Source organism: Clarias gariepinus, chromosome 22 (assembly GCF_024256425.1).
Source record: "Clarias gariepinus isolate MV-2021 ecotype Netherlands chromosome 22, CGAR_prim_01v2, whole genome shotgun sequence".
Taxonomy (NCBI): domain Eukaryota; kingdom Metazoa; phylum Chordata; class Actinopteri; order Siluriformes; family Clariidae; genus Clarias; species Clarias gariepinus.
In genome coordinates, this window is record NC_071121.1 from 13,768,697 (window position 1) to 13,794,066 (window position 25,370).

At 37.6% G+C, this 25,370-nt stretch overlaps 1 protein-coding gene across 9 annotated transcripts; it reads left to right on the plus strand.

The window, feature by feature from the left end:
• Nucleotides 1-210: 210 nt before the first annotated feature.
• On the plus strand, nucleotides 211-18,915 carry tpd52l2b (tpd52 like 2b). 9 transcript variants are annotated; one of them, XM_053482132.1, is made up of 10 exons: nucleotides 211-446; nucleotides 1,640-1,794; nucleotides 1,911-2,059; nucleotides 5,506-5,565; nucleotides 9,661-9,708; nucleotides 10,185-10,286; nucleotides 13,317-13,343; nucleotides 14,396-14,440; nucleotides 14,844-14,892; nucleotides 17,307-18,915. In XM_053482132.1, exons 1-10 carry the CDS (start codon nucleotides 428-430, stop codon nucleotides 17,391-17,393), a joined length of 741 nt encoding a protein of 246 aa, XP_053338107.1. In that variant the 5' UTR covers nucleotides 211-427; the 3' UTR covers nucleotides 17,394-18,915. The 9 variants fall into 9 exon arrangements, with proteins under 9 accessions (XP_053338107.1, XP_053338108.1, XP_053338109.1 ...); XM_053482133.1 differs by having other exon boundaries at nucleotides 14,399-14,440; XM_053482134.1 differs by lacking the exon at nucleotides 5,506-5,565.
• Nucleotides 18,916-25,370: the final 6,455 nt, after the last annotated feature.

Here is a 25,370-nt window from a genome sequence, read left to right on the forward strand (position 1 = left end):
TAAAAAAAATAACAAAAAAGAAAAATAAAAGAACTAAACGAGAAATAAAGATCACATACAGTTGCTCATTGATTAAACGTAAAGATAACAGACAATAACAAAGAAGATTTTTTTTTTTTTTTTAGATTTAACGAGTTTAAAAAAAGGTTTTATTTGTGCAAAATATAGTTCTGGGGAAAAAACAAGACGTCATCAGTGTGCGCCGGAACAGAGGGAACACCACGGCCCTGAGTGAAGGCATCGGGCTGAGCTGGCTGACTACGGCTGCTGCTAAGGCTAGATTTATTTTTTTTTAATGCTGTCGTCGCAAGTGTAGTAGTTCTTCGGTCAGACAGAGATATATATTTTTATACAGTACTACAGTATCATCAAGTTATTGTTCAGACTATTTTTACGAGCGCAGTCTTCTGGATTTGGGTTCGACGCCATGGATTCCGCAAGTCAAGGTAAACAGAAGCAAAACAGTCGGTTGCGCTGTGGTCTGTTTGTTTAGATATTACTGCGACATTCAGCTTTTCGCCTGTTATAAATAAGCACGCTGTCAGTTTGGTGTTTGATTGTCATGGTTTTCTTCTTCTAATATGCAGTGAGCGATTATGCAGGAAGGGAAAGGACAGGGTATGGCAGGGGAAGGCTATCGGGTTACTCCACATATAGGCAGAATATAAAAAGCCTCACTGCGAGCTGGGAAAGTCAACTGAACTTCATCTGCATCCTTTCAAGTTCACTAAATGGAAAAAAATTCTAGTCCGTTAACAACATCAGAAAATCGTGTTTTGCACGCAGTTACTGTCAATAATCAGTCAATAAAAACAAACCAGTGTATGAGATCCTCGGTTCCTTTAGCTCAGACACTAATGCATATGAAAGGTGCTTTCCTTTACTGTTTAAAGCTTGGTTTAGAACAGTTTGGTTGGACCTCTGTGAGGGTGTGCTGGTGGCAGTTAGTTAGGGTGTGGCGAGTAATCGATCATACACGGACTGACAGGCATTTTCTACCTACTTCACGCGCTAGTTTTCTACCTACTTCACGCGCTAATTACACTATTTGTGCAATTAAAACAACAACAAAAAAATGTACGATGTGATATCAAACTGTTTTTTTCTAACCATCCACATCCCAAACTTAAAAGCTAATGCACTTCAAAAATAGTGTACAAAACCTTAGTGACCGTTTCTCTGTAATAAATCCCAAAAAAAGGAAATCAGCTAAGGAATATTGGTGACTGTAGAAAGCTTTGAGTTATTATGGACTTGCTGCTGCTTCTGAATGGGCATACACACTCACACGCACGCGCGCGCACACACACAGAGCAGTGCTAAAAAACATCACTGCGAGTACACTGATCTCAGCTTACACACGCCTCTGGTCTAGCTGAATGGTGTCGTTGTGCTCATGGCAGAAGATTGTGGATAAACCTTGTGAGCAAAATGGCAAAAAAGCAGCGACTTGCCGAGTAAACGCCATATATCTCGTACCACTGAGAAACTTTTGTTAGGGTCATGAAGACACAACTTGCAAAACAGAATACATGTATTCATTTGTATCTTTCTTATGTATCTTTGAGTTAGGTAAAAACAAAAATCTAAAGTATGTTTGTGTCTGTGTCTCTTTTTCTTTCACCTTTCACATACACAGACATCAATCTGAACTCTCCAAATAAAGGCCTGGGCCCAGGCTCTCTTTCAGATATGCCAGAAGAGCTAGGCGCGTCTAGTGCTGGGAGTCCAGCAACGGTTCCTCCAGGACTAACAGAGGAAGAGGCAGAAGAATTAAAGACTGAACTCACCAAGGTATACATAACTACAACATCCATACACCTGATGATGTGATTCAAGTCTTAGGAGTGAGTGGCTTTGGTTGCAATGTCTTTATTTTAATAGCGTTTTCCCTTTAACGATCAAATCAGGTGGAGGATGAGATTCAGACTTTACGGCAAGTACTGATGGCCAAAGAGCGTCACGCCACCGATCTGAAGCGCAAGCTCGGCCTCAGCCCTCTGACCGAACTCAAACAGAACATCACCAAAGGCTGGCAGGATGTGCAGACCTCAAACGCGTCAGTAAACGATCCTTTTAATTCCCCTGTTCTTTTACTGCTTTTAAGAAATAAGTGTAAAGATGTTTGATACTGTATGTTATAAGGACTTTGACAGGTCGGCTCATGTTCCTTGAACTTCTATAAGGTAAACTATCTTCATAGCTATAGCACTTTCCTTGATCTAATCTCAAATTTGTTTCTTGCTCTATGATGTTGGACATCTGCTTTCTCTTTGTAACTGGCACATAACGAGCTAGTCTCCTGCCATCATAGATAAAAGCTCTGGGTGCTTTGTTTTTTTCAATCTGAGTGCTGCGTGAGTCAGAACTGAGTCAGCCGTTTATTGTACCGTAGCTGTGATGTAACTTTTCAGTTCCTGACTGAATCACTGGTATCAAGGTTGCGAATTGCAGCGAGGTCAGGATGTGTGTCTCAAATGAGGATTTTTTTTGAGCGCACTAGCTAAAAAACATCTGTGTGTTTTTGTTTTTTTTTATATTTATATATATACTGAACAAAAATATAAACGCAACACTTTTGTTTTTGCTCCCATTTTTTATGAGATGAACTCAAAGATCTGAAACATTTTCTACATACACAAAATAACAATATCTTTCAAATATTGTTCACAAATCTGTCAAAATCTGTGATAGTGAGCACTTCTCTTTTGCTGAGATAATCCATCCCACCTCACAGGTGTGCCATATCAAGATGCTGATTAGACAGCATGATTATTGCACAGGTGTGCCTTAGACTGGCCACCTGTAAAAGGCCACTTTGAAATGTTCAGTTGAATCACACAGCACAATGCCACAGATGTCGCAAGTTTTGAGGGAGCGTGCAATTGGCATGCTGACAGCAGGAATGTCCACCAGAGCTGTTGCTCGTGAATTGAATGTTCATTTCTCTACCATAAGCCGCCTCCAAAGGTGTTTCAGAGAATTTGGCAGTACATCCAACCAGCCTCACAACCGCAGACGACGTGTAACCACACCAGCCTAGGACCTCCACATTCAGCATGTTCACCTCCATGATTGTCTGAGACCAGCCACTCAGACTGCTGCTGAAACAATTGGATTGCATAACCAAAGAATTTCTGCACAAACTGTCAAAAACAGTCTCAGGGAAGCTTATCTGCATGCTCGTTGTCCTCATTGGGGTCTCGACTTAACTCCAGTTCTTCATAGTAACAGATTTTGACAGATTTGTAAACAGTATTTGAAAGATATGGTTATTTTGTTTATGTAGAAAATGTTTCAGATCTTTAAGTTCCTCTCATTAAAAATGGGAGCAAAAACAAAAGTGTTGCGTTTATATTTTTGTTCAGTGTGTATGTATATATATATATATATATATATATATATATATATATATATATATATAATTTATTTATTTATTTATATAATTGTTACCAAAAATTATTTGTAAATTATTACGAAAATTAAGTGAATGTTTTTATTTGTATTTTTAATACATCCATCATTAGGTTTCATAAAAGGAATCTTAGGGGTTGTCCATGAAGTAATGTCTTGACAGAATACAGTTTTTTTTTTTTAATTATTATTATTACATTTATGGGCAAAGGGATTGGGACAAACATGAAATGTAATGTTTTAACAAGTTCTGACATTCTCAATTTTTAAATAATGACAGTTAAGATAATAAGAATAATCTCTTATTTTATGCAAACGAATAGCTGTACAACCATTAATATTTATTATGAAATCTTTTATTCTTTAAAACCTGATATATTCGGCTGAGCATAGAGTCAAAAACACAACTCCAGTATACTGGCATTACTCTCAATCCAATCCTGCTTGATTGCTTCCTGAAGGATGTGTACAGAGAACTTTTTTGACTGTTACTATCATCTCACCATTGTCCAACAGTCTATTGGCCATGGAGATGATTCAGGCCATGGCTCCAGGAGCTAAACGCATTATCACATAGCTGATTTTTCAGTTATTAGCACAACTTTAGTAATAAGATATTCTCTGCACCTGTATGCTTGCAGCAGCTTAGTGGGTTGCTCTCTAAGTTTGTATATGAGTATGGTCTGCCCTTTCAATCATGCTCTTTGAAAGTGCTCTCACTTTTGGTTATGCAGTGTTAATAGTGTTTTTCGCCGCTCCCTGGGGTCAGTGACCAGCAGGACTGAGCTGGTTCCTTCGTATACACCAGGGAATAGCTAAGTGCACTAAAGCCGACCAGCATTAGAAACCCAGTTGTATATAGGACTCTAAACATTCCCAAAGAGATGCAGAGAAAGACATTAGGAGGATGCAGAGGTGGAAGAAAAAGACGCAGAGGAGCTAAAGTTTGAGCAATTTTTCTCTGGGATTAATAAAGTTTTTTAAATCTTTTATCTTAAGTTTTCAGTCAGATATATACTGTGTGTGTGTGTGTATATATATATATATATATATATATATATATATATATATATATATATATATATATATATATATACACACTGTTAATCCTCTGAAGTGTGCTTGTATATCACAGCACTCGTATATCGAAGCACTCGTATATCAAAGCAAATTTCCCATAAAAAATAATTTAAAACCCAGATGAGTTCCACAACCCAAAAATATTCTTATAAAAATAATTAATACAAAATATAAAATAAAAAAATTAAAAACTAACCTGCACTTTACCTTTGAAAAAAATCCAGTCAGAGCAGTGTTTCCGTTAGAGAAAGAAAGTGAGTGTGCGTGCGTAAGAGTGTGAGTGAGTGTTCACACTGCTCAGTGGTTAAGGCATTGGTTCGGAAGGTTCCAGTTTCAATCCCACGGCCACCAAGTTACCACTGTTGGGCCTTTGATCAAGGCCCTTAATCCTCAACTGCTCAGATGTATAATGAGATAAAAATGTAATTCACTCTGGATAAGGGCTTCTGCCAAACACCTAAATGTAAATGTACTGTGTAGAACGACTCCCTCTCTTCTTCCTCTCATCTTACACAGTAGCTACTGCGTGGGACGACTTTACCACAGACACACACTAACGGAAACACTGCTTTGTCTGGAAACTTCTTTAACAAGAAACCTTTTTTAATGACACTTGCTCGCACACACACACACACACACACACACACACACACACACACACACACACACACTATGTAGGACGACTTATACCAACACACGCACACTAACGGAACCACTGCTCTGCTCTGTGACCGAGAGAGACTTTGGAAACTGGATCTTTAACAAGAAACCTCTTTAATGACACTTGCTGTTGTTTTATTCGCGCTCACACATATTCACAATGTTATAGTAAACAGTACACACACACATTGAGACTAAGAATGGGAGACGATTACCCATAATCCCATAGCGCGCACGAGAGAAGAACCATTGGCTGTTGTGGCTGTTAAAGCTATTCGTCCACCATATAACTGCCACTAGCAATATAAATAGGCTGTGTGAGACAGGTCCTAACCCTGTATGTGTTTGTAGTTATGTGAGGACAAGTGAGACACTGGGCCAGTGGAATGAGAAGATTGCAGGATGTGAACTGTGAGTCACTGCTTGTGTTGGCACGTTTGCTGTGTGTTTGTTTTTCTTCTCACCGGTGTGTAATATTGGCATGCACTGTGCAGCATGCTAAAAATTATCTGTCACCATTTTTTTTTTAATTCTTGAAAATCTTGCCACTATATGGCCACTAATTACCTTTTAAAGACTAAAATAATGAGGTAACGAGGTTTGAGTAACAGTTTTTCCACTCTTGAATGCTTTTCACTTTGTTCCAGTTAGTTATTGATCCATTTTATCTTTCCATTGTGCAGGTTAGGCTGATCGAGGGGAAACAGCTCACCTGCTTTTAAAATCATTTGACCAGAAAAAACAAGCTTACTTTTATGTCACATTGAGGTTTATCTCTAGTTTAAAACTCACTCTCTGTCGATTTCTCACAATCATGTGCTCTGGACGGTGTCTTGATGTGACAGTGATCGTGATGGTGGATTACTAAATCCTCCACATTCATGACAAAAGACAAAAGCTTTGTGTCCATTTTTTTTTAAACAGTGGGTGTCTAGAACACTGACTCACTGTCTGCTTGAGATATTTCTTCTCCTCTGCATAATTCCTTTATTAGAAAACGGTTTGCATTTTTTGTTAACGGTTTTTGACCTCTGTTTTAATTATTTTGGGCCAGTTCCAGAACACATTGTGTCTCACCATCTTGGTAAACATTGTCATGATATATCTTGACATGTAACTTTTGAAGTATTACACAGCTATTTAGATACATTTTTGTACACATGACCGATCACACTTTATGAACATCAATGTGACCCTGAAGAAATTATGATGACAAACCTTACTATGATAGACTTGAAGCCAAGATGCATCTCCAGGGTCAAAGGGTCAAGTCCTGTCTGTGTGCGTGGAGTTTGCATGCTCTCCCCATTGTGTATGGATTGGCACTCTATTCATAGTGTACCCTGCCTTGGGCTGCAAGTCCCCTGGAATAGGCTTCAGGTCTGGTCTGCTGCAACCCTTTACAGGAAAAGTTGAATAGAGAATGAGTGAGAGAGTGTATAAGGATATGTTAGCGTTAAAAAATAATGTCCCGCTTTATGGCATTAACCACGGTAAAGCTCCATGACCACTGTGATCTCAGATTTCTGTTCCTAACTGACAGAAAAACTTAGATACCTATGGGTGTAGCCCATCCAGCTACCACATACGGTTTATTGGGTTGCTTTTCTGTTCATCATGGTTGTAAAGTGTGAGGATTTTACAGTAAGTTTCCCTAGCCTAGCGTACCTGCTCAAGACATGTTTATCGTATTTTGCACCACTCAACGTAAACTCTACTGAATAATCTAGAGCATCAGTGAAACTCCCAGGACATCAGTAATTTCTGAAATACTTAAACCAGCCCATTTAGCACCATCAGGGATTCCCCATTTTAATACCCTAATATGACATTTTAATCTGTTCTGGTGTTTGATTTAAACATTAACTGTATTTATAAGGTTTTATGCGTATGATATTTTTCTACCTATCTTCAGTTTCCTATAAAAAGTATTCTTACATATAATGTGAAGATCTTTGCAAAAGTACCCAAGGATGAATGTCAGACGGATACAAAAAAAAATAAAAATAAAAATCCCCAAATGTGAGTGTATTGAATGAACTGGAAATCGTGCACAGTCTTAAAAAAAGAGCTTGGAGGCATTTTTGCATAAACCTTTGAGTGAGTGAGTGAGTGGGTGGGTGTTCATATAAAAAAATAATAATGTTGCCTCATACGCACATTTTTTTTTTTTTTTTGTATTTCTAAATGGTAGGTTGTTTCTGGTGGAATGTTGTTAGACTAATTTTGAATATGAACAGACTTGCTGGTGTTAAAATAAGTAAAGAATGTGGGCTAAAGGTTTTACTTGGCTGTCCCAAACACAGTGCTGATCCATAAATAGAAGAGTGCTGGTGTTAAATATAGTACAGGATAATATAGGTGTCATTATCTACTGTTCTAACAAAAAGGAACGTGTTTGTACATTTTTTTATATATGACTTTAGCCAGTGGTGGTTTCCAAATGACTTCTGGTTATACAGTTTAGCTTTTTAAAGCTTAAGGTGTGTTGATGGTGTTTAGTTTCAGCCTGAGTTTCAGTCGAGTTTAATTCAGTGCTGTAGTCAGTGAAAGTGTCAGTATTTCATACAACAGTCTTGACGTTATTCTCTCTTAGTATCTCCTTCTTGCAGACTTTTCGGTTTTTCTCCTTTTCTCTGGCTTTATGGATGCATTTACATTTTGGACAACAGTTGCAGTCACAATAAAAAAAGGAACATCCTCCTTCAGTTTTTTTCCCTAAGCTATTATTATTTATGCTATTATTCAGCATATTAATGGAGTCCTGGTCTGGCCTTGACCTAGTCATTTTATTCTTTTTTTATTATTATTCTTTAGCCATTTAGATGTTTTGTGGATGTGCTTGGGATCACTTTGCTGTTGCATGACCTAATTTTATCCCAGCTTAAGCTGTTGGACAGATGCCCTCATATTTGTCTGGAGAATATTTTGATACAAAGTAGAGTTCATCATTGTCTCAATAGTCCTTGTGGATAAAAATGGTCACCTCTCCCCTGCCATGCTTCACAGATGGTATGAGGTGTTTGGTGAAAAATCAAAGTAAGAGTATCACTGTACATAGTACTGTGCATGATTTTGCACAGACATTTCGGGTTTTTTTCTGGGATAGTGATTTCTGTTGTGATTATTTCTCTTGGTGACAGCTAGCTGCAGCTTTCAGTCAGCCATGTTATCATGACAAAGGCAACCAATTTTCTGACCAAAATTCTTTTTTTTTTTTTTTTTCTTTCTTGGACACCCACTTGAAAAGGATGATGTGAAGAAACATGAGCCTGGACCTTGGCTTAAGTTCCATCCACTTCCCAGGTCTTTCTCCTCAGGGTTTTACAACATACAACCAATACCCCCCCATGCCCCACCCTCTCATATCCATGTTCAACACTATAACATTAAGATGAATAATTTTGCCCAGCTGAGCACATTTAGGGTAGGTTAGCATTAAATGCGTTTTTGACTTATTATATGAACATACGATGGGTTTGTCAGGACAAAGAGTGCATCCGAAAGTATTCAAAGAGCTTCACTTTTTCCACATTTTGCCATGTCACAGTTATCATTCCAAAATGAATTTAATTAATTATTTTCCTCAAAATTCTACAAACAATACCCTATAATGACAATGTGAAAGAAGTTTGTTTGTAATCTTTGCAAATTTATATATATATATAAAAAAAACACATGTACATAAGTATTTACAGCCTTTGCCATGACACTTAAAATTCAGCTCAGATGCATCCTGTTTCCACTGATCATCCTTAAGATGTTTCTGCAACTTTATTGGAGTCCACCTGTGGTAAATTTAGTTGATTGGAAACGATTTCGAAAGGTACACACGTCTATATAAGGCTCCACAGTTGACAGTGCATGTGAGTGCCCAAACCAAGCCATGAAGTCCAAGGAATTGTCTGTAGACCCCTGAGACAGGATTGTATAGAGGCACAGATCTGGGGAAGAGTACAGAAAAATTAAAGCTGTAACTGAAAAACAGTGTGTAACACTGTGTAACATCTTGTGTAAGTTTCAGAGACTGTTGTGGTTGTAAATCAGAAGAGATCAGCAAGTTTCAGAAATACTTTAATTACTGCGTCTGGAATGCATTGGTCTGCTGCCACTAAATTGGCTGGCTGGAAAATTGCACAAATAAATGAGCAGGTGTTTTTATGAGAGTGTACCTCTTTGTGATACAGATAGATGCAAGATACAGACGTGGTTGTATGTGACATACTACAGCACACCTTTTCAATCAGGGTTCCATGTAAAACCTCTTTAATACATCATAAAGCTTTAAATCACAAGATGTAAGACGTTTTTGTAAGTATCCCAAAGAGCAGTGCAGTGCGTTTCATTTATTGCATTTGTGTGTTGAACGCGTGTTTTTGGAACCATGTTTTTATGTGGTTTTCTGTTCCACATGTCTGTAACAATGTTGTTTTAACCATGCATGTCCAACAGCCACAGTGTCTATACGAGTGGAAATATGAACATATTCACCCTGTCTGTTTATAGATATCTTTCAGCCTCTGCCACTCTGGATGACATTGCCAACTCTGAAGTGTGAGTTTGTTTTGTTTCGTTATCATTCTTTCTTTTTCTTTTTTCTTTTTTTTTTATGTGTGTCTGTTGCCTTATCTCTACTGCAGTAGTGTTTCCCTTGTCATCCTCTCAGGATGTTAATGGAGAAAGTAAGAATTGCTGCGTCATGCTGCTTGCTGGGCCTTTTTAGTTGTTTTATAGATATGTCGCTCTGGGTTGAAAGAGAAGCTGCAGCAGTTTGTCAAGTTTTTTTGTTGGTGTTGAAAGTTTTTTTAGGAAGTTGCAGGTGGGTTCATAATGTTGGGTCAGTTTCTCTCAATTTGGATTAAATGTTTGGGATTATGTCTGCTTTTGCAGGTGTTGCTTTATTTTATCCCTCCCAGCGTATTTAATACACTCCCCCATTGCTAAAGCTCTCATTCTTCTTTCTTATTGCTTTTCTCTGCCTCCACCTTCGATGATTATTCCCCACTCTATCTGTCTTTCTCTTCTCACAGGTACAAGAAGACTCAGGAAACACTGTCTCAGGCAGGACAGAAGACCTCAGCAGCCTTCTCCACCGTGGGCTCTGCTATCAGCAGAAAACTAGGAGACATGAGGTAATCTTTAGATTCATCTATTTTTGTTCATCTCTGTCAGTCTAGTGAGCTCTTTCTGTTCTGCATTAATGTTCTTCGATTTTCTTCAGCCTACATGATATCCCAAATTTCTCCAACTATATACAGCACCAGTCAAAAGTTTAACATAAGTTTGGATTTCTCCCCTACATTTCAGCACACATTTCATACAGTCCGTGGTTATTTTTAAGACAGGAAGGTCAGCTCTTCTGCAATAGTTCTTGCAAGAACAGTATTGCCTCGCGCATTTGCAAAGTGCACCATAAAACTGGCTGAAACTGGCTCTCATGAGGACCGTCCCAGGAATGCAAGAACAAAAATGACCTCTGCTGCAAAGGAAAAGTTTATAGTTCATTTATAGTATACCTGCCTCAAAAATCACCAATTTACAGCACCTTAGGTTAGAGCCATTATAAGACTTTACAGAGCAAAAGTAGCACAACATCTCTATCAACTGCTCAAAAGAAATTATTGCATATTTTGGATTCTGTCAGTATAGTTCTACAATGTAGAAAGAAATAAAAATCAGGGAACACTAGGGGTGGGCGATATACCCGTAGACACGGTTAACCGGTAGAAATTTGTCAACCAATAGAGATTTTGGTCTATCGTCTTAATCGCGTGACGTTGCACGTTGCGTAACCACGCAATACACATTCACTTCTATGGGAAGCCAAACACATCTAAAGTGGGACGAATCCGTGCCACCCGATTGAGCCGGCGTGGGCAGACCAAATATCCAGACCCGGTGGATCGCGAAGCGCGGACCAACTTGAGCAGTGCTGCTCGAATCACAAACCTGCGCGACGCTGGTAAAAATTATACCACGCCGACCATCAAAATACATTTTACCCTGCTGGGATGCGCACGTACAAACCAGGCATGGCAAGGCGAAAACCATAATAAACAGTCCTGACATTTTAAATAAATTGTTTTTAAATAAAAAAACAGTGATTCGTGCAGGTTTGTGATTCGAGCAGCGCTGCTCAACTTAGTCTGCGCTGCGCGATCCACCGGCCTGCGCGAATAAACCAGATCACCTCTGCGTTATTCAGATAGTCGCGCTGCGCTGTCCACTGGGCCGCGCAGATATTTGGTTTAATCATGTGCCACGGTTTCGTCCCACTTTTGGCAAATGTTTTTTTCGGCAAACCTCAGCAATTCACAGTTTAAATAAAATTACATTATGTAAAACAGTATCTTTGTGTTTATGCATTTTCAGATACAAATTGCTATATTGTGATATATATACACCGTGATGGAAGATTTTGGTTATATCGCCCACCCCAGGGAACACCATTCGATTATGAATAAAGTGTGTCCACACTTTTGACTGGTACTAAAATTTTGAAACATACTTTACTGCAAATTGTCTAGAAAATGTCCCTCCTATGTGTGAAGACTTTTGGGACATCCTCTTTTACTCCATTGTGACATATTAATGTTTGTGCAAGCATTATCCATTGGTCTCTTCTCTCATTCGTCTTGTTTGTCTTAAATACTGCTGCATGCTCCCATAATCCATCAGTGCTGCCCTTTTTACTCTTTGCCCTTCTCCTTTCACAGTGCCAAGGTTTCTGTGGCTTTAAAACTTCCTTGCTTTGTTCTGTTTCACCCAGTATTTCTGTAGAAGTGGAATTATTTATTTCAATGTAGCCACCAAAAAAAAAAGGTTTTATCTGATATTTTATGTGTGTGACTCTATGAATCACTTCCAGTACCCGTGCTTCTGGAAAAAATCGGTTTTGCCATGTATGCTGTAACCTTCTCACACAAAACTATTTACCTTCACTCACACCCATAATACAAATACATAAAGTAAACACAGTACTGTGCAAAAGTACTGACAGGAGTCACGTATCATGTCTTTATAATAAATTACATTTAAGTCAATTTTGTAAATTGAATTAAATAAATTGAAAGGAACGTTTACTGTGACTGTCAGGTTACAGAGCACCTAAAGCGCCCGGTTAAAAATTGTTTATGTAACTCAATAATTCACTTAAAGTTGTCTTTGTGAAGGAAAAATATCACCCATTAAGTCTTGTCAGGGAATCAGGAGGAACTCCAGTTGTTTTATCCAGTGTATTATGTACATGCAAAGTCTAAATCACATTTTTCAGTTTCCTTTAAAAGAAAACAGTGTAAACATCTGACATGTGATACATGCACACATTTTAAAGTGTAAAAATAAAATGTGGTAATGGAGCCCTGAAATCACCAAAATATTCACCGCCATTGTGTAACAATAATGTGAATCATATATACATATATATATATATATATATATTTTTTTTTTTATTAATTTTTTTTTTTTTTTAAATACTATCTCTAAACACACTTTTGACAGCTGCAGAATATTAGAAGGAAAGTGCAGTGGGTAACATTGCACCCTTACAGGATTCCTGGTTTAAACATGATTTGTATGTACTTAATGTGACTTCTCGGGTTCTCTGGGTTACCACCGACCTTTCAGAAACATGCCAGTTGGTAAACACATCCAGGATGTCTACCCTCCTTACTCCCAGTTTTCAAGACATACAGTAGGCTTCAGACTCTACCATTACCCTGACCAGAATAAAGTGCTTCCTCTCCTCGTGAAAAAAAAAGAAGAAAAGCTGCATTTTTACAATGGCTGTGTTTACACTGCCATTACATGTCATATTCCTACATGACATGTTGTTTCAGCATCGCCTGCCAGCATATTCTTCCAATGTCTGTCTGTTTTTGTATCAGCACCTCTTAATCATTCTTCATTGTCAATTCAAAATTCCCAACATTAGATAACAATATAAATGCTGTAGGATATTGCATGAACCTTAATATTAACTATGGTTCTGTAACCCGTTTTTGCTATAATCTTTTCAGAATCAGTTGTGTCTTTTTTTTAATATGCCTGCTGTTTTTTTGTTGTTTTCCTCCTCGCATTGCTCTTGCCTGATGCCCAATGCTGTCCCTGATTGGTCTTGTTTTTTCCTTTTCTTTTAATTGCTGCACCTGTATGGCCCACAGAGCGCTGCCTTTCTCTAACTCCTTTGGGTAAGACTGATTAGAGATTTGATTGGTCATATAATAGAGAATAGATAGTGATATGCAAATGTAATGGATTCTAGTTTGTGTAAGGCACTGAGGATGCATTTGATGTCAGGAATTAAATATGACAGGGTGTGCTGTTATAGGAAAATAATGGTGTTATAATGGAGCCATGTGATGCAAAAGTCTTTTCCTGTAAATGTATATTATTCCTTATATTATACCACAGCAATTTGAAAAAGAAAAGTCTTTATTAAATAGCTGAAGTTATTTATAGAGAGGAACTGTAAACACCTATTCATCTATAAATAGTTGTTCTTGAACAGATCCCCTGTCCACTCTCTATTTAATAAGACAAAAAAAAAAACATGCCTCTGCTACTGAGAATTTACAATACGTTTGTGTAAAATTGTAAAAAAAAAAAAATTGTCTGGGTAAAATTTGTTAAAGTAATATTGTCTGTGCTGAAGACTTCTCATGGCAGAAATCTCCAAAGCATATCCATAATTATTCAGTATCTTTTGTTAAATAGCTTGCCTGTTCAATTAGTTTAGCATTAGGTTTAGAGTATGTAAAGTATTTATGAATTAGCTGTTATTATATAAACTCCAACATATGTGAACAAGCCTATTTATATAATAAAACGTGTAAATTCCTTACGACCGGCACTATTGTCAGAGCCAAACTGTTTTAAAAGTAAACACCTTCCTGTCAGTGACCGTGTGAGAATTCAGTATTGCTGTGGTATAAATTTATATAGCATCTACATTAGGGATTAAGGTTAAGCGTAGACTGCTATACTCAGAACTTAATCTGCTGTTCAGTTCACAGTAATTTCTCCAGCTGCCTGCTTTTGCATGACGAATTTAATCATAATCACTTAAAACACTGTGCATTGGTGCGAACCTGATTAGTTAAAATAATCAAATTTGGATATGAAATGTAAAGTCAGATCTACAGGTATGATGGGGTCATTTTGTTTTGCCTCTATGATTCGAAATGATCCTGCTTGCTTTGCTAACACTGGCCCTTCTTGTCTCCTTTTAATGCTTTCAAAGTAGCAACTACTCCATTCGCCATTCGATAAGTATGCCAGCTATGAGGTAAAGTATTTCAGGTTGATTCTAGTAAACCCACCTTAATCTTTTTTATTTGTCGTTGCACCTATGTGCTAATGAAACTATACACCGAGTTCATATTACAGACCACCATTGGTTTTAAACAAATGTTAAATTTCAATTTTCAAAATTCTATTTTATTTGTATAGCACCTTTAACAGCGGTCAGCAGGCAAGTTTACAGAATCAAATTACTTCAGAATTTCAAAATACTGTTAATACTTTGTGAAGCCAAGAGATTTTTGCAGACTTTTTGCATGCCTGTGGATCAGGAAACAGCAACAGGTTTTCTTTTTTTTTTTTTTTTTTTTTTTAATAACACTGTAGCAAACCTTTGCTTTTTGATTTATAGATTGAAGGGTAACATTTGAATACTGCATTTTTTACAGGAATTCCCCAACGTTCAAGTCATTTGAGGACAAAGTTGGAAATCTTAAGGTAAGGCTGGTCGTCAAAGGTAAAATCCACCCTGTGTTAGTGACTTGCATATTAATACCAATAGTTAAACATGATCCTTGTCGATGTTTTTTTTATCTTAAGTTTGAGGTGAAATGTTCTCTGCAACTTTAACTACCTGCTGTACCTGCCAATAGTGACACTAGTGCCCTTGTTTCAGCTCTGTATAGCAGAGACCTTTATTTTTTTTTTGGTCCTTTAGCCTATGCTCTTACCTCCTTAACCATACACTCAGTTTCATATTAATACTGCACTTGATACCATTCTGTCGAGTCAAGATCTCTGTTTTTATAGCTGCATTGCAATCTGAAACTCCTAATGTTTACTGTCTCCGCTACTACTACTAAATTTCATTTCTCACTATACAGTACTATTTCAAAAGGTTCTATGCACCTTTGTAATATATTTTCTTTGGTTTAGTGATTTTATTTTCTACGTTCTAGAACAATACTGGATATTTCAGAACTGAGAAATTGCATATTGAATTAGAGATTTGAGTAACAACTACAATCAGAGTAGTTTTTGTAAGTTCTTGCAAGACCAGTGTGCTCACTGTTTCAATCCCAACAAGCACCATGATGAAAACTGGCCCTTATGAAGATAATCCCCCCAAAAAATGTCATTAAACTCCAGTATAACTGATCTAGCAATTTTTCTCTGAAAGTACAAATCCGTTGTTTGCTTATACAGTCCCGATTAAAAGTTTAAGACCACTTGAAAAATGGCAAAAAATCATATTTTGCATGGTTGGATCTTAACAAGGTTCCAAGTAGAGCTTCAACATGCAACAAGAAGAAATGGGAGTGAGGCAAAAAAACTTTTAAGCATTCAAATAATTGAAAATAACGATTAAACTGAAACAGGCTGTTTTACAGCTGATCAAAATTTAAGGACCATATGCCTTAAAAAGGCCAAATCTGTGCAAAGATGTGGATTCATCGTGATTTTCTGTCAGGTAGTCACATGTTCTGATGGCAAAGGCAAAAAAAAAACCCTCCCTTTTTGAACGTGGTCAGGTTGTTGAACTGCATAAGCAGGGTCTCTCACAGCGCGCCATCGCTGCTGACGTGGGACGCAGTAAGACAGTCATTTGGAATTTCTTAAATGATCCTGAGGGTTATGGAACAAAAAGTCAAGTGGAAGACCCCAGCACTGAGCCAAAGGATCCAATTGGCTGTCCGTCAAGACACTGGACAATCCTCGACCCAAATTGAGGCCGTTACTGGTGCTGACCGCAGCCCCATAACCATCAGACGGCATCTGAGACTGAAAGCCTTCAAAAACATAAAACGTCTTCAAAGACCTCGTCTCCTTGCACGCCACAGAACTGCTCGTTTGGACTTTGCAAGAGAGCACCAAACATGGGACATTCAAAGGTGGAAGAAAGTTTTATTCTCTGATGAGAAAAAATGTAACCTTGATGGTCCAGATGGTTTCCAACGTTAGTGTCATGACAAGCAGATCCCACCTGAGATGTTTTCTACGCGCCACAGTGGAGGGGGCCATAATTGTCTGGGGTGCTTTATCCTTCAGTGGAACAATGGAGCTTCAGGAAGTGCAGGGGCGTCAAACGGCTGCTGGCTATGTCCAGATGTTGCAGAGAGCATTCCTCATGACTAAGGGCCCTCGTCTGTGTGGTAACGACTGGGTTTTTCAACAGTACAACACTACAGTACACAATGCCCCGCAGGACGAGGGACTTTTTCCAGGAGAATAACGTCACTCTTTTGGCCCATCCTGCGTGTTCCCCTGATCTAAATCCAATTGAAAACCTTCGGGATGGATGGCAAGGGAAGTTTACAAAAATGGACAGTTCCAGACAGTAGATACCCATCGTGCGGCCGTCTTCACCACTTGGAGAAATGCTCCCACTCACCTCATGGAAACGCTTGCATCAAGCATGCCGCAACGAATTTTTGAAGTGATCAACAATAACGGTGGAGCTACTCAGTACTGAGTTCATGTTTGGAAGTTTGATTTCTGTTTTGGGGGGATTTACGTTTTTTTTGGAGGTGTGGTCCTAAACTTTTGACCAGCTGTAAAACAGCCTGTTTCAGTTTAATCGTTGTTTTTATTGAATTCCATGCTTAAAAAATGTTTTGCCTCACTCCCATTTCTTATTGTTGCATGTTGAAGATCTACTTGGAATCTTGTTAAGATTCCACCATGCAAAATATGATTTTTTGCCATTTTTCAAGTAGTCTTAAACTTTTGATCGGGACTGTATATACACAGCACCCACAAATAAATTTGACTAAAATTACTAAACCTCACTTTTTTTTCCAGTAAAAAGTTTTTTTTTTTTTTTTTTTTTTTACAAATGTGTTAAAAAACAGTAAAAGATTAGTTGGTGCATTTACTTAATTCTTATCTGTGTGTATTCTGTTTGTGTCCAGTCGAAGGTGGTTGGAGGGAAGGCCAATGGGGATGGCCTCCAGTCTCCGACCGATTCAAACCCTCCGCAGGACAACGCACCGTTCTGAGCCTCTGTACTCCCAAACGAACATTCATCTCATCTCTTAGTGACACCTGACTCTCTACAGCCATCATCACTTCTTTCTCTCTCTCTTTCTCTCTCTCTCTCCTTCAGCTCCCTTTTTCCCCATCTAAAGCTTGCATGTGCTCGTCTCGATCTCCACTTACACCACAGCTTATGGACTCATCCAAAAAGGATTGTACTTAAACAACAAAAAAAAAAATGAAGAAGAAAAAAAAATGTTACAACCATTTTGTATTCTAAAGTATTTTACACTGCTTTGCCTAATGTTTTTACATGACGTATATATCTATATATGAATATAAAGAATACAAATAATTATATTGAAACTGTACTGCCAAGCAGCATTAATCAAAAAGGGGAAATGAGATGAAACCTGAAATGGGGGAGAGGGCTGCTGATTGAACAACTCACCCAAGGGGAACGTGCTGCAGTTTTCTATGCTGCTTTTCATTCATTCGAGGACGTTTTTTACTCTAAGTACAATATGAAGCAACGCTTTACAGTACATCTGGTGAATGTCTATTCCTTTGTCTGCCTTACACTATCACTCCTTGTCTTTTTGTTGATTTTTGCTGGTCAAAGCAAGTCACATTAAGGTTCTTTTTATCTTTTCCTGTCCTCTTTTCCCTTTCTATTGTTGATTTGGTATGCCATATCTGGGCGCTTGTTCTGTTTATGCCATGTATGTTAATATCTGCCTGACTTTTATTGCTTTTATTCCTGTGCTTTGTGCCAGCAAACTGATGCCATTTAAAGACCTTCTGCTGTTGAAACAAAGAGCTATTTCACCACTCGCACTCACACTAATTACTGTTATAAGAGTCACTATTGAAAATAGCTCTTGCTTTAGCCTGCACTACCCCAATGTGTACTCACTGACTGAGACCAGTTGTGTCAAACTCCTTTTTGTCATTTCATTATGCTAAATATTGCGATGCATACTTGTATAATTTGTTTGGTAGCACAGTCACTTTGCATTTCAAAACCAATCATTGGCCATTTTTTCAAAATTGTTAATCATTTTTATTTTGCCTTGTTTATTCTATCTCATTATTTCATTATATTTCTGTGTGTAAATGGGGTGAATTATTATTTCAGTAGTTTGCTATTAAATATGCTAGACTGAGCTCGAATTTGAGGGATTTATTATATCAAATTGCCAGAACTATGTACAGTACAGTTATGCTGCCAGTAATACACAGCAGGGGTATTGGGCTTCATCTTTATGGCATTTACTGGGTATGTTACTGTACATTTCTCTTAATAAACATTGAAAGATGTAAAACTTCAAGAATTTTTGGGGGGAGAAATGACGCGTCCCTTATCCTGCATATGTTGACCGGCTGTTGTAGAGTGCGTGAGCACAATATGGCTTTAAATCTGAAATTGTAGCTCAACTTTACAAAATGAGAGGAACTGGTTTTCTTTTAAGGGGTTGTGAAATTTTCATTTATGTTAATATCTGTGTTTGTCCTGTTTATCAATAAAGCATTCCTTCAAATAAGGTTCATCATGCCAGTTACTCACTGGTGCTGTGTGTTTTGTGGAACCTCACAGATAGGTTTGAAACAGTCAGTGTAAACAGTGGATGTCATTCCTGATGTATGTGTATGCGTGCTGAATCCTCTAGGTGGAAGCATGGCACAAAAATCAAACAAAGTTTTTTGTTTGTTTGTTTAGTCCAACTTTTAAGTAGACAGTGCTTCTAAACCACACCTGATAAATTTACTGCCTGGCCAACAGGAAAAAAGGGGAAAAAAAGTCTGTATTGATGATTGGAAAGTCAGAGCAGTGTGTAAAGTCTACTTCAGCACATCCCAAAGATTCTCAATGGGGTTAAGGTCTCGACTCTGTGGTGGCCAATAAATGTGTGAAAATGGTGTCTGCCTGAACCAAACTTTTACAATTTGAGCCTGATAAATCCTCGCATCGTCATCCTGGAATATGCTTGTGTCACCATGGAAGAAAAAGTCCATTGAGGAAAATCTGTGAATTTTAATTTGGAATTAATAAAGTACTCTCATCTATCTATCTTTAGTATATTCAGGTAGTCAGCTGACTTCATTTTTTAGGCACGTACTGTAACATTGCTGGACATAGACCTGATCAACAGAAGCAAGCCCAGATCATAACACTGCCCCGCTGGTTTGTACAGTAGACACTAGGCATGATACATCACCTCATCTACCACTCATCTCACCCTGATGCCTGCATCACTCTGGAACAGGGTAAATCTGGATTTTTCCGACCACATGACCCTATTCCAACGTTCTACAGTCCATTCCTTATGCTCCCTAGCAAACCGAACCCTTTTTTCTGATTGGCCTCACTCATAATTGGTTTTCCTAACACTACACAGCTGTTTAGTCTAAACAACAGCTGTCTATTATACAGCTGTATAGAGTTCTATTCACATTGTGTGTGTGTGTGTGTGTGTGGAAATGCTCTTACTTTTACTAATAAACATAGCTGAGAGTTCTACTGTTGTTTATTTACAATCAGATTTTACCACACATTTAAGTGATCGCAGAACATGATCATTCGGTTTTCCCCTACATATTTCTTCCTCAAAAATAAGAGGTCACCACTATTTTGCCAGGTTTTAATATGTTGGTCAGCTCTTAACTCAAATAAAAAAAATTTGTCAAATACACAGTCATACACAGAACGATATGCAGTGAAATGCTTAAATGACCGCTTATGATTTTAAAATCTAAATTATTAATTGAAATAAATAATGGAATGGAATAAAGAATAAAATATAAAAAACTTGTTTCTAAAATATAGAAAAGCTAGAGAGAAAAAAACTCAAAATATAAAATATGGGATATAAAAAATATTTTTTTAAACCTAGCTGTACAAAATATACTCAGTAATGGTTGTACAAATATGCATAATTAAATAGGAATGTTCAGAAAGTATGTAAATTGAAATTAAGTATAAATATCAAGAAATGTCTAGAAATGTCCTGGTTGAGTGCAAATGTGCATGAATGTATAATGTCCATAAATGGACTAGAAATGTCGGGTGTGAGAAATGTCCATAAAGTGCAGTGTGCAAAAAGGATGTTTTTAGTCCTGTGTGGTGTTTTGGTTTAGAGACTGTATCGCCTGCGGGAAGAAGCTCCTCCTTAATCTCTCTGTGTTGGCCTTCAGGTAGCAGAATCACTTTCCTGACCGCAGTACAGTAAAAAAAGATGTAGTAAAAACATCTATTGTTGGGTTGGCTGAGGTCCTTCATAATTTTCCTGCCCTTGGTCCAGCACCGCTTGATGTTGAGTGCAGGTCAGGGAGCTCGGTGCAGATGGTGCCCTCGGCTGATCTCACCACCCTCTGTGGAGCTCGTCTGTCCTGCATGGTGTTGTTCCCGAACCAGATTGAGATGAGCTGAGTCCCAGGTGCTCCAGCTTGGTGGTGAGTGTGGGGGAAATTATAGTATTAAATGCTGAGCTGTAGTCAACAAAGAGCATTTTAACATAATTCCCCTTCCTAGTGTCCAGGTAAGTGAGTAATGTATGAAGGAGGTGAGAAATGGCAGCGTCTCTAGAGCGATTCGAGCAGTATGAAAACTGCATACTGCCCGGACTGCGCATGGATCCAGTGTGTCAGGTAGTGAAGAGATGATAAAGTCTCTGACCATTCGCTCAAAGCACTTCACCACTACTGTCAGTCAGGGCTACAGGGTGATAGTCGTTAAGGAAAGCAGGATGGGGCTTCTTGGGGACTGGAACAGTGATGGACTCTAAAGCATGTTTAAAGCATAAATTTTAAGAGTTTGTGTTTTTCTTTTTTAATGCATGACAATAATTTGACCCTTCTTCTTCTTTGTCTTTCGGCTGTTCCCTTTCAGGGGTCGCCACAGCGAATCATCTGCCTCCATCTAACCCTATCCTCTGCATCCTCTTCTCTCACACCAACTACCTTCATGTCCTCTCTCACTGCATCCCTTCTGACCCTTCTGAAACAGAAAATCATCTTTGCCACGATCACAGGATACGTCTTATGACTTATGTTAGTTTAAGAAATAAGAAGCTACTCACTGCATCAGTTAAGGTTAAATAGCTTGTTGCCACCTGAACCATATTAATCACTGCAGTAATTATCCAATGGAAGGCTCTTAACTAAGCTCTTAAGCTTAGTTAAATGCAGGTTGTAACTCTTTTTGCCCAGCAACTGAAACCTTTTAAAGTAAATAAAATGTTAGTGTGGTACAGTGAAGGGGAAATCCTAATGTTTTTACTGTACAGTACACTAAAGACATTTGTACCAAAACACCAAAACATAATTATTTGATGCTGGATCAGAATTTTAGCTTTTATTATCTGATATTTATGATATTGTGTTAAACATTTTAAATTATTACACCTTCTGTCTAACCCCACTCATTTCGTGAGTGGTCAGAAATATTGGAACAGGCGACTTTCATATATATATATACACTGTATAATGTGTAACATCTTGTAATATCCAAGATGTGTGCGAACCTAGGCCCGTATTCACAAAGCTTCTTAGAATCCTTTTAGAGAGCTCCTATCTTGGCCTAAAATGTCCTAGCTGGGAGTCTTAGACTAAAAGTGATTAAAACTTCTTAAAGCAACTTTAAGTAAGGAAAGTACAAAAACCTTTATCTTAGTGAGGGGGTGTGGTTGACCCCGTTGCTAGGGATGAGGCAGCAATTCAAGGACTGTGATTGGTTGATACAAAAATAACCTCTGACCTCTGCAAAGGTCTTGAAATACACTATTTGTGAAAATAGAATACATGATATCATAATGTTTGTATAGAATAAATATATTAAAGTTAATTAAAACAGCCAAATGTTGAAAATATGTCTACTTTAGAAGCAACCAATTTCCACACAGTAGTTACTATATTGAAGTTCTTACATTTATTTACCATTTTATTATTTTTTTTATTATACCATTTCAAATTGATGGGAGCAAAATGGCTGATTTTTTACCAATTTACATGATTGCATGTTTTAAGTTGCACTTTTGGAGATAATGTAGCGAACAATCCAAGAGAGATGTAAGGAAGTAAAACAACAAGAAAACCAAATTGGACAGAAAAGCAGTTTTCTTTTATCTTTATGTTCAGTATTTGGAGAATATTTCTTTTTTCCACCATTTTGTCCTCTGCTATAGAAACTCTTAAGCCTCTTAAAAGTCCTCCTCTCTACTCTTAACAATTTTTACCTTAGGAGCTGTTTTAGGGCTAAGATGTTTCGTAAATCATTTTTATCTTAACTAAAATTTAATCCTAAATTTAAGGGAAAATTCTAAGAAAATAATTTAGATCTTATTTAAATAATTTAAATCTTAGAATTTCGTCACTAGGAGCAACTTTTAGGCTTAAGAAGCTTTGTGAATACGGTAACTAACATTAGGAAACTTTTTACCTCTGTGCTTAAGTCATGTTTTGCTTGGGGATCAAATGCTAATTTCCCATGCGAAACAATTTTAATGTGTATCATATGTAATATTGTATTGGGTCATATTGTACTGTTTGTAATATTAACATTTTATATGTATCATGTGCTTTTTTTTGGATTCCTGATCTTATCCTTCACACTAAACCTATGATAAAAAATGTATAAACCCTTCTTTTATTTATTAAATTCAACAAATTTACAGTTACTGCACAGTTCAAAACAAATGTCATTGTCGCAAAGCTGCTTTACACAAGTAAAAGAAAATCAAGGAAATTTCTCTGAAATTTGAAAAATGTATATGAATCAAAATGATCAGATTGTCCCTAATGAGCAAGCCGAGGGCGACAGGGGCAAGAAAAAACTCCCTGATGCCAATAAAAACCTTGAGAGAAACCAGACTCAATAGGGAACCCATCCTCATTTGGGTAACGGATAGACTTCTTTTGCAGTCATACTGTGTGTTGGGCAGCTGGAAGTTTATTCTGGAAGTCTTTAAGTAGATATGGAGTCCACTTCGTTATTGGAGGCTCAGGTAGAACGTAGGAAACTCCAGTCCTGACTATTAAGCAACTGCAGGCACAGATCCTCAAAGAACAGCTGAGCATCAGCCGAGGCCAGGACCATCCCCAGTCACCACACGTGACCCAAGCAGACCACACGGGGTATTCTTAAGCTTAAATATTCAGGGAAACTATTATTTTTCTTACTGAATATGTGCCGTGAAAAGATGTTTGCTCCTTCCAAATTCATTTTTTTCGCATATTTGTCACACTTTAATGATTGAGATCTTCAAACACATTTTAATATTACATAATGATAACCAGAGTAAATTCAAAATACAGTTCTTCAATGATAATTTCATTTATTAAGGGAAAAAAACTGTCAAAACCTGCCTCGCCCTATGTAAACAAAAACAAAAAAAGTTATTGACCCCATAACTAATAACTGGTTGTGCCACCCTTGGAATCATCAACAAATGTAATTTATGCAAGCTTTTGCAATAACTGGCCATTAGGCTTTCACATCGCTGTCAAGTATGATGCTGTTTTTATGAAACGCTGTGTTAGTTTTACACCAGATGTAGTGGGATGTATACACTTTGAGTGAGGTAATTACAAAAACCTAGTGAAGAGGTGTGATTGACCCCTTGCTAGAGATAATGCAGCATTTCAACAACTGTGATTGGTTGATTAAAAATCTTAAAATGGCTCTTGGTGAAAATAGAATATATGATAATAAAATTAATAGAAGAAGTTGTATAATCATGAATACAGGCTACTTTATGCAAAGTTTCTGTTATAGGCTAAGTATCTTAAAGTAAATTACACAGGCAAAAGTTGAAATGTGTCTACACATTTCCACACAGTAGTTACTATATTTAAGTTCTTACATTTATTTGTTATACTGATTTTATTACTTGTGATCCATTTTAGATTGATGGGAGCAAAATGGCTCACATTTTTACCAATTTGCATGATTGCAGGACAGTCTATTTAAATAGCACTTTTGGATGGTATGTAGCCAACAATCCAAGAGAAATGTGAGAAAGTAAAAGAATAAGAAAACCAAATTGGATGGAAGAGCAGTGTTTACTATTAGCTTAAGTTAATTGTTTGGAGAATATTTCTTCTTTTCACCATTTTGACCTCTGCTGTACAAACTCTTAAAGTAACAATTATTACCTTAGGAGCTGTTTTTAGGGCTAAGATGTTTTTATGAATCTTTTTATCTTTACTAAGATTAATTTAAGGGGAAATTCTAAGAAAATGTCAGAATTTCATCACCAGGAGCAACTTTTATGTTTAAGAAGCTTTGTGAATACATGCCTTGGAGTTCTCTCCATTTGTGAATTATGGCTTTCACCATGGTTCACTGGAGTCCTAAATCCTGAGAAATGGCTTTATAACCCTTTTCAGGCTGACTCATGTCAATTACTCAGCTGTTCTTTTTTTGTTCTTTTGTTCTTTTAGCATGCTTCACTTTATCAGACAGGTTCTATTTAAGTGATTTCTTAATTCAAGAGTCAACAGGTCTAACAACAATCCGACGTGGTTTGGCAAGTAAAATTTACCTTGTTTAACAGTGTGGTTTGGCCGTGGTGTTCATCCGGGATGTGCTCCTTTGGGCAGTGGTAGCTCAAACAGCTAAGACACCGAGTTACTGATCAAAGGTCGGTGGTTTGAGCCCTAGCTTCACGGTGTTGCCATTGTTGGACCCTTGAGCAAGGCCCTTAATCCTGCCTGACCCCAGTTACGCTGGGAGATCAAAAAAAGAATTAACTGTGAGGTATTTTATAGGCTATAGAACAAATAACTTTTACTAGTAACTTAACTATATGAGTTGGTTCAGGTTGGCCAGGAAAAGCAGCAGAAACAAACAAAAGAAAAACCCAAAAATAAACCGTACCCCGGGTTTCAGTACTGTTTAAGGATGGTTAGGTTAATTGCTGTTCAAAAATTGCCTGACATTATCAACAAGTCTAATAATCTAAACATTATTTTGGTCTTATTACCTATGCCAATGTTTGCAT

Coding starts and splice junctions, on each gene's coding strand:
- tpd52l2b (XM_053482132.1), top strand. Junction 5,566..9,660: donor AAGATTGCAGGATGTGAACT/GTGAGTCACTGC, acceptor GTCTGTTTATAG/ATATCTTTCAGCCTCTGCCA. Junction 13,344..14,395: donor CCTTTCTCTAACTCCTTTGG/GTAAGACTGATT, acceptor ATGCTTTCAAAG/TAGCAACTACTCCATTCGCC.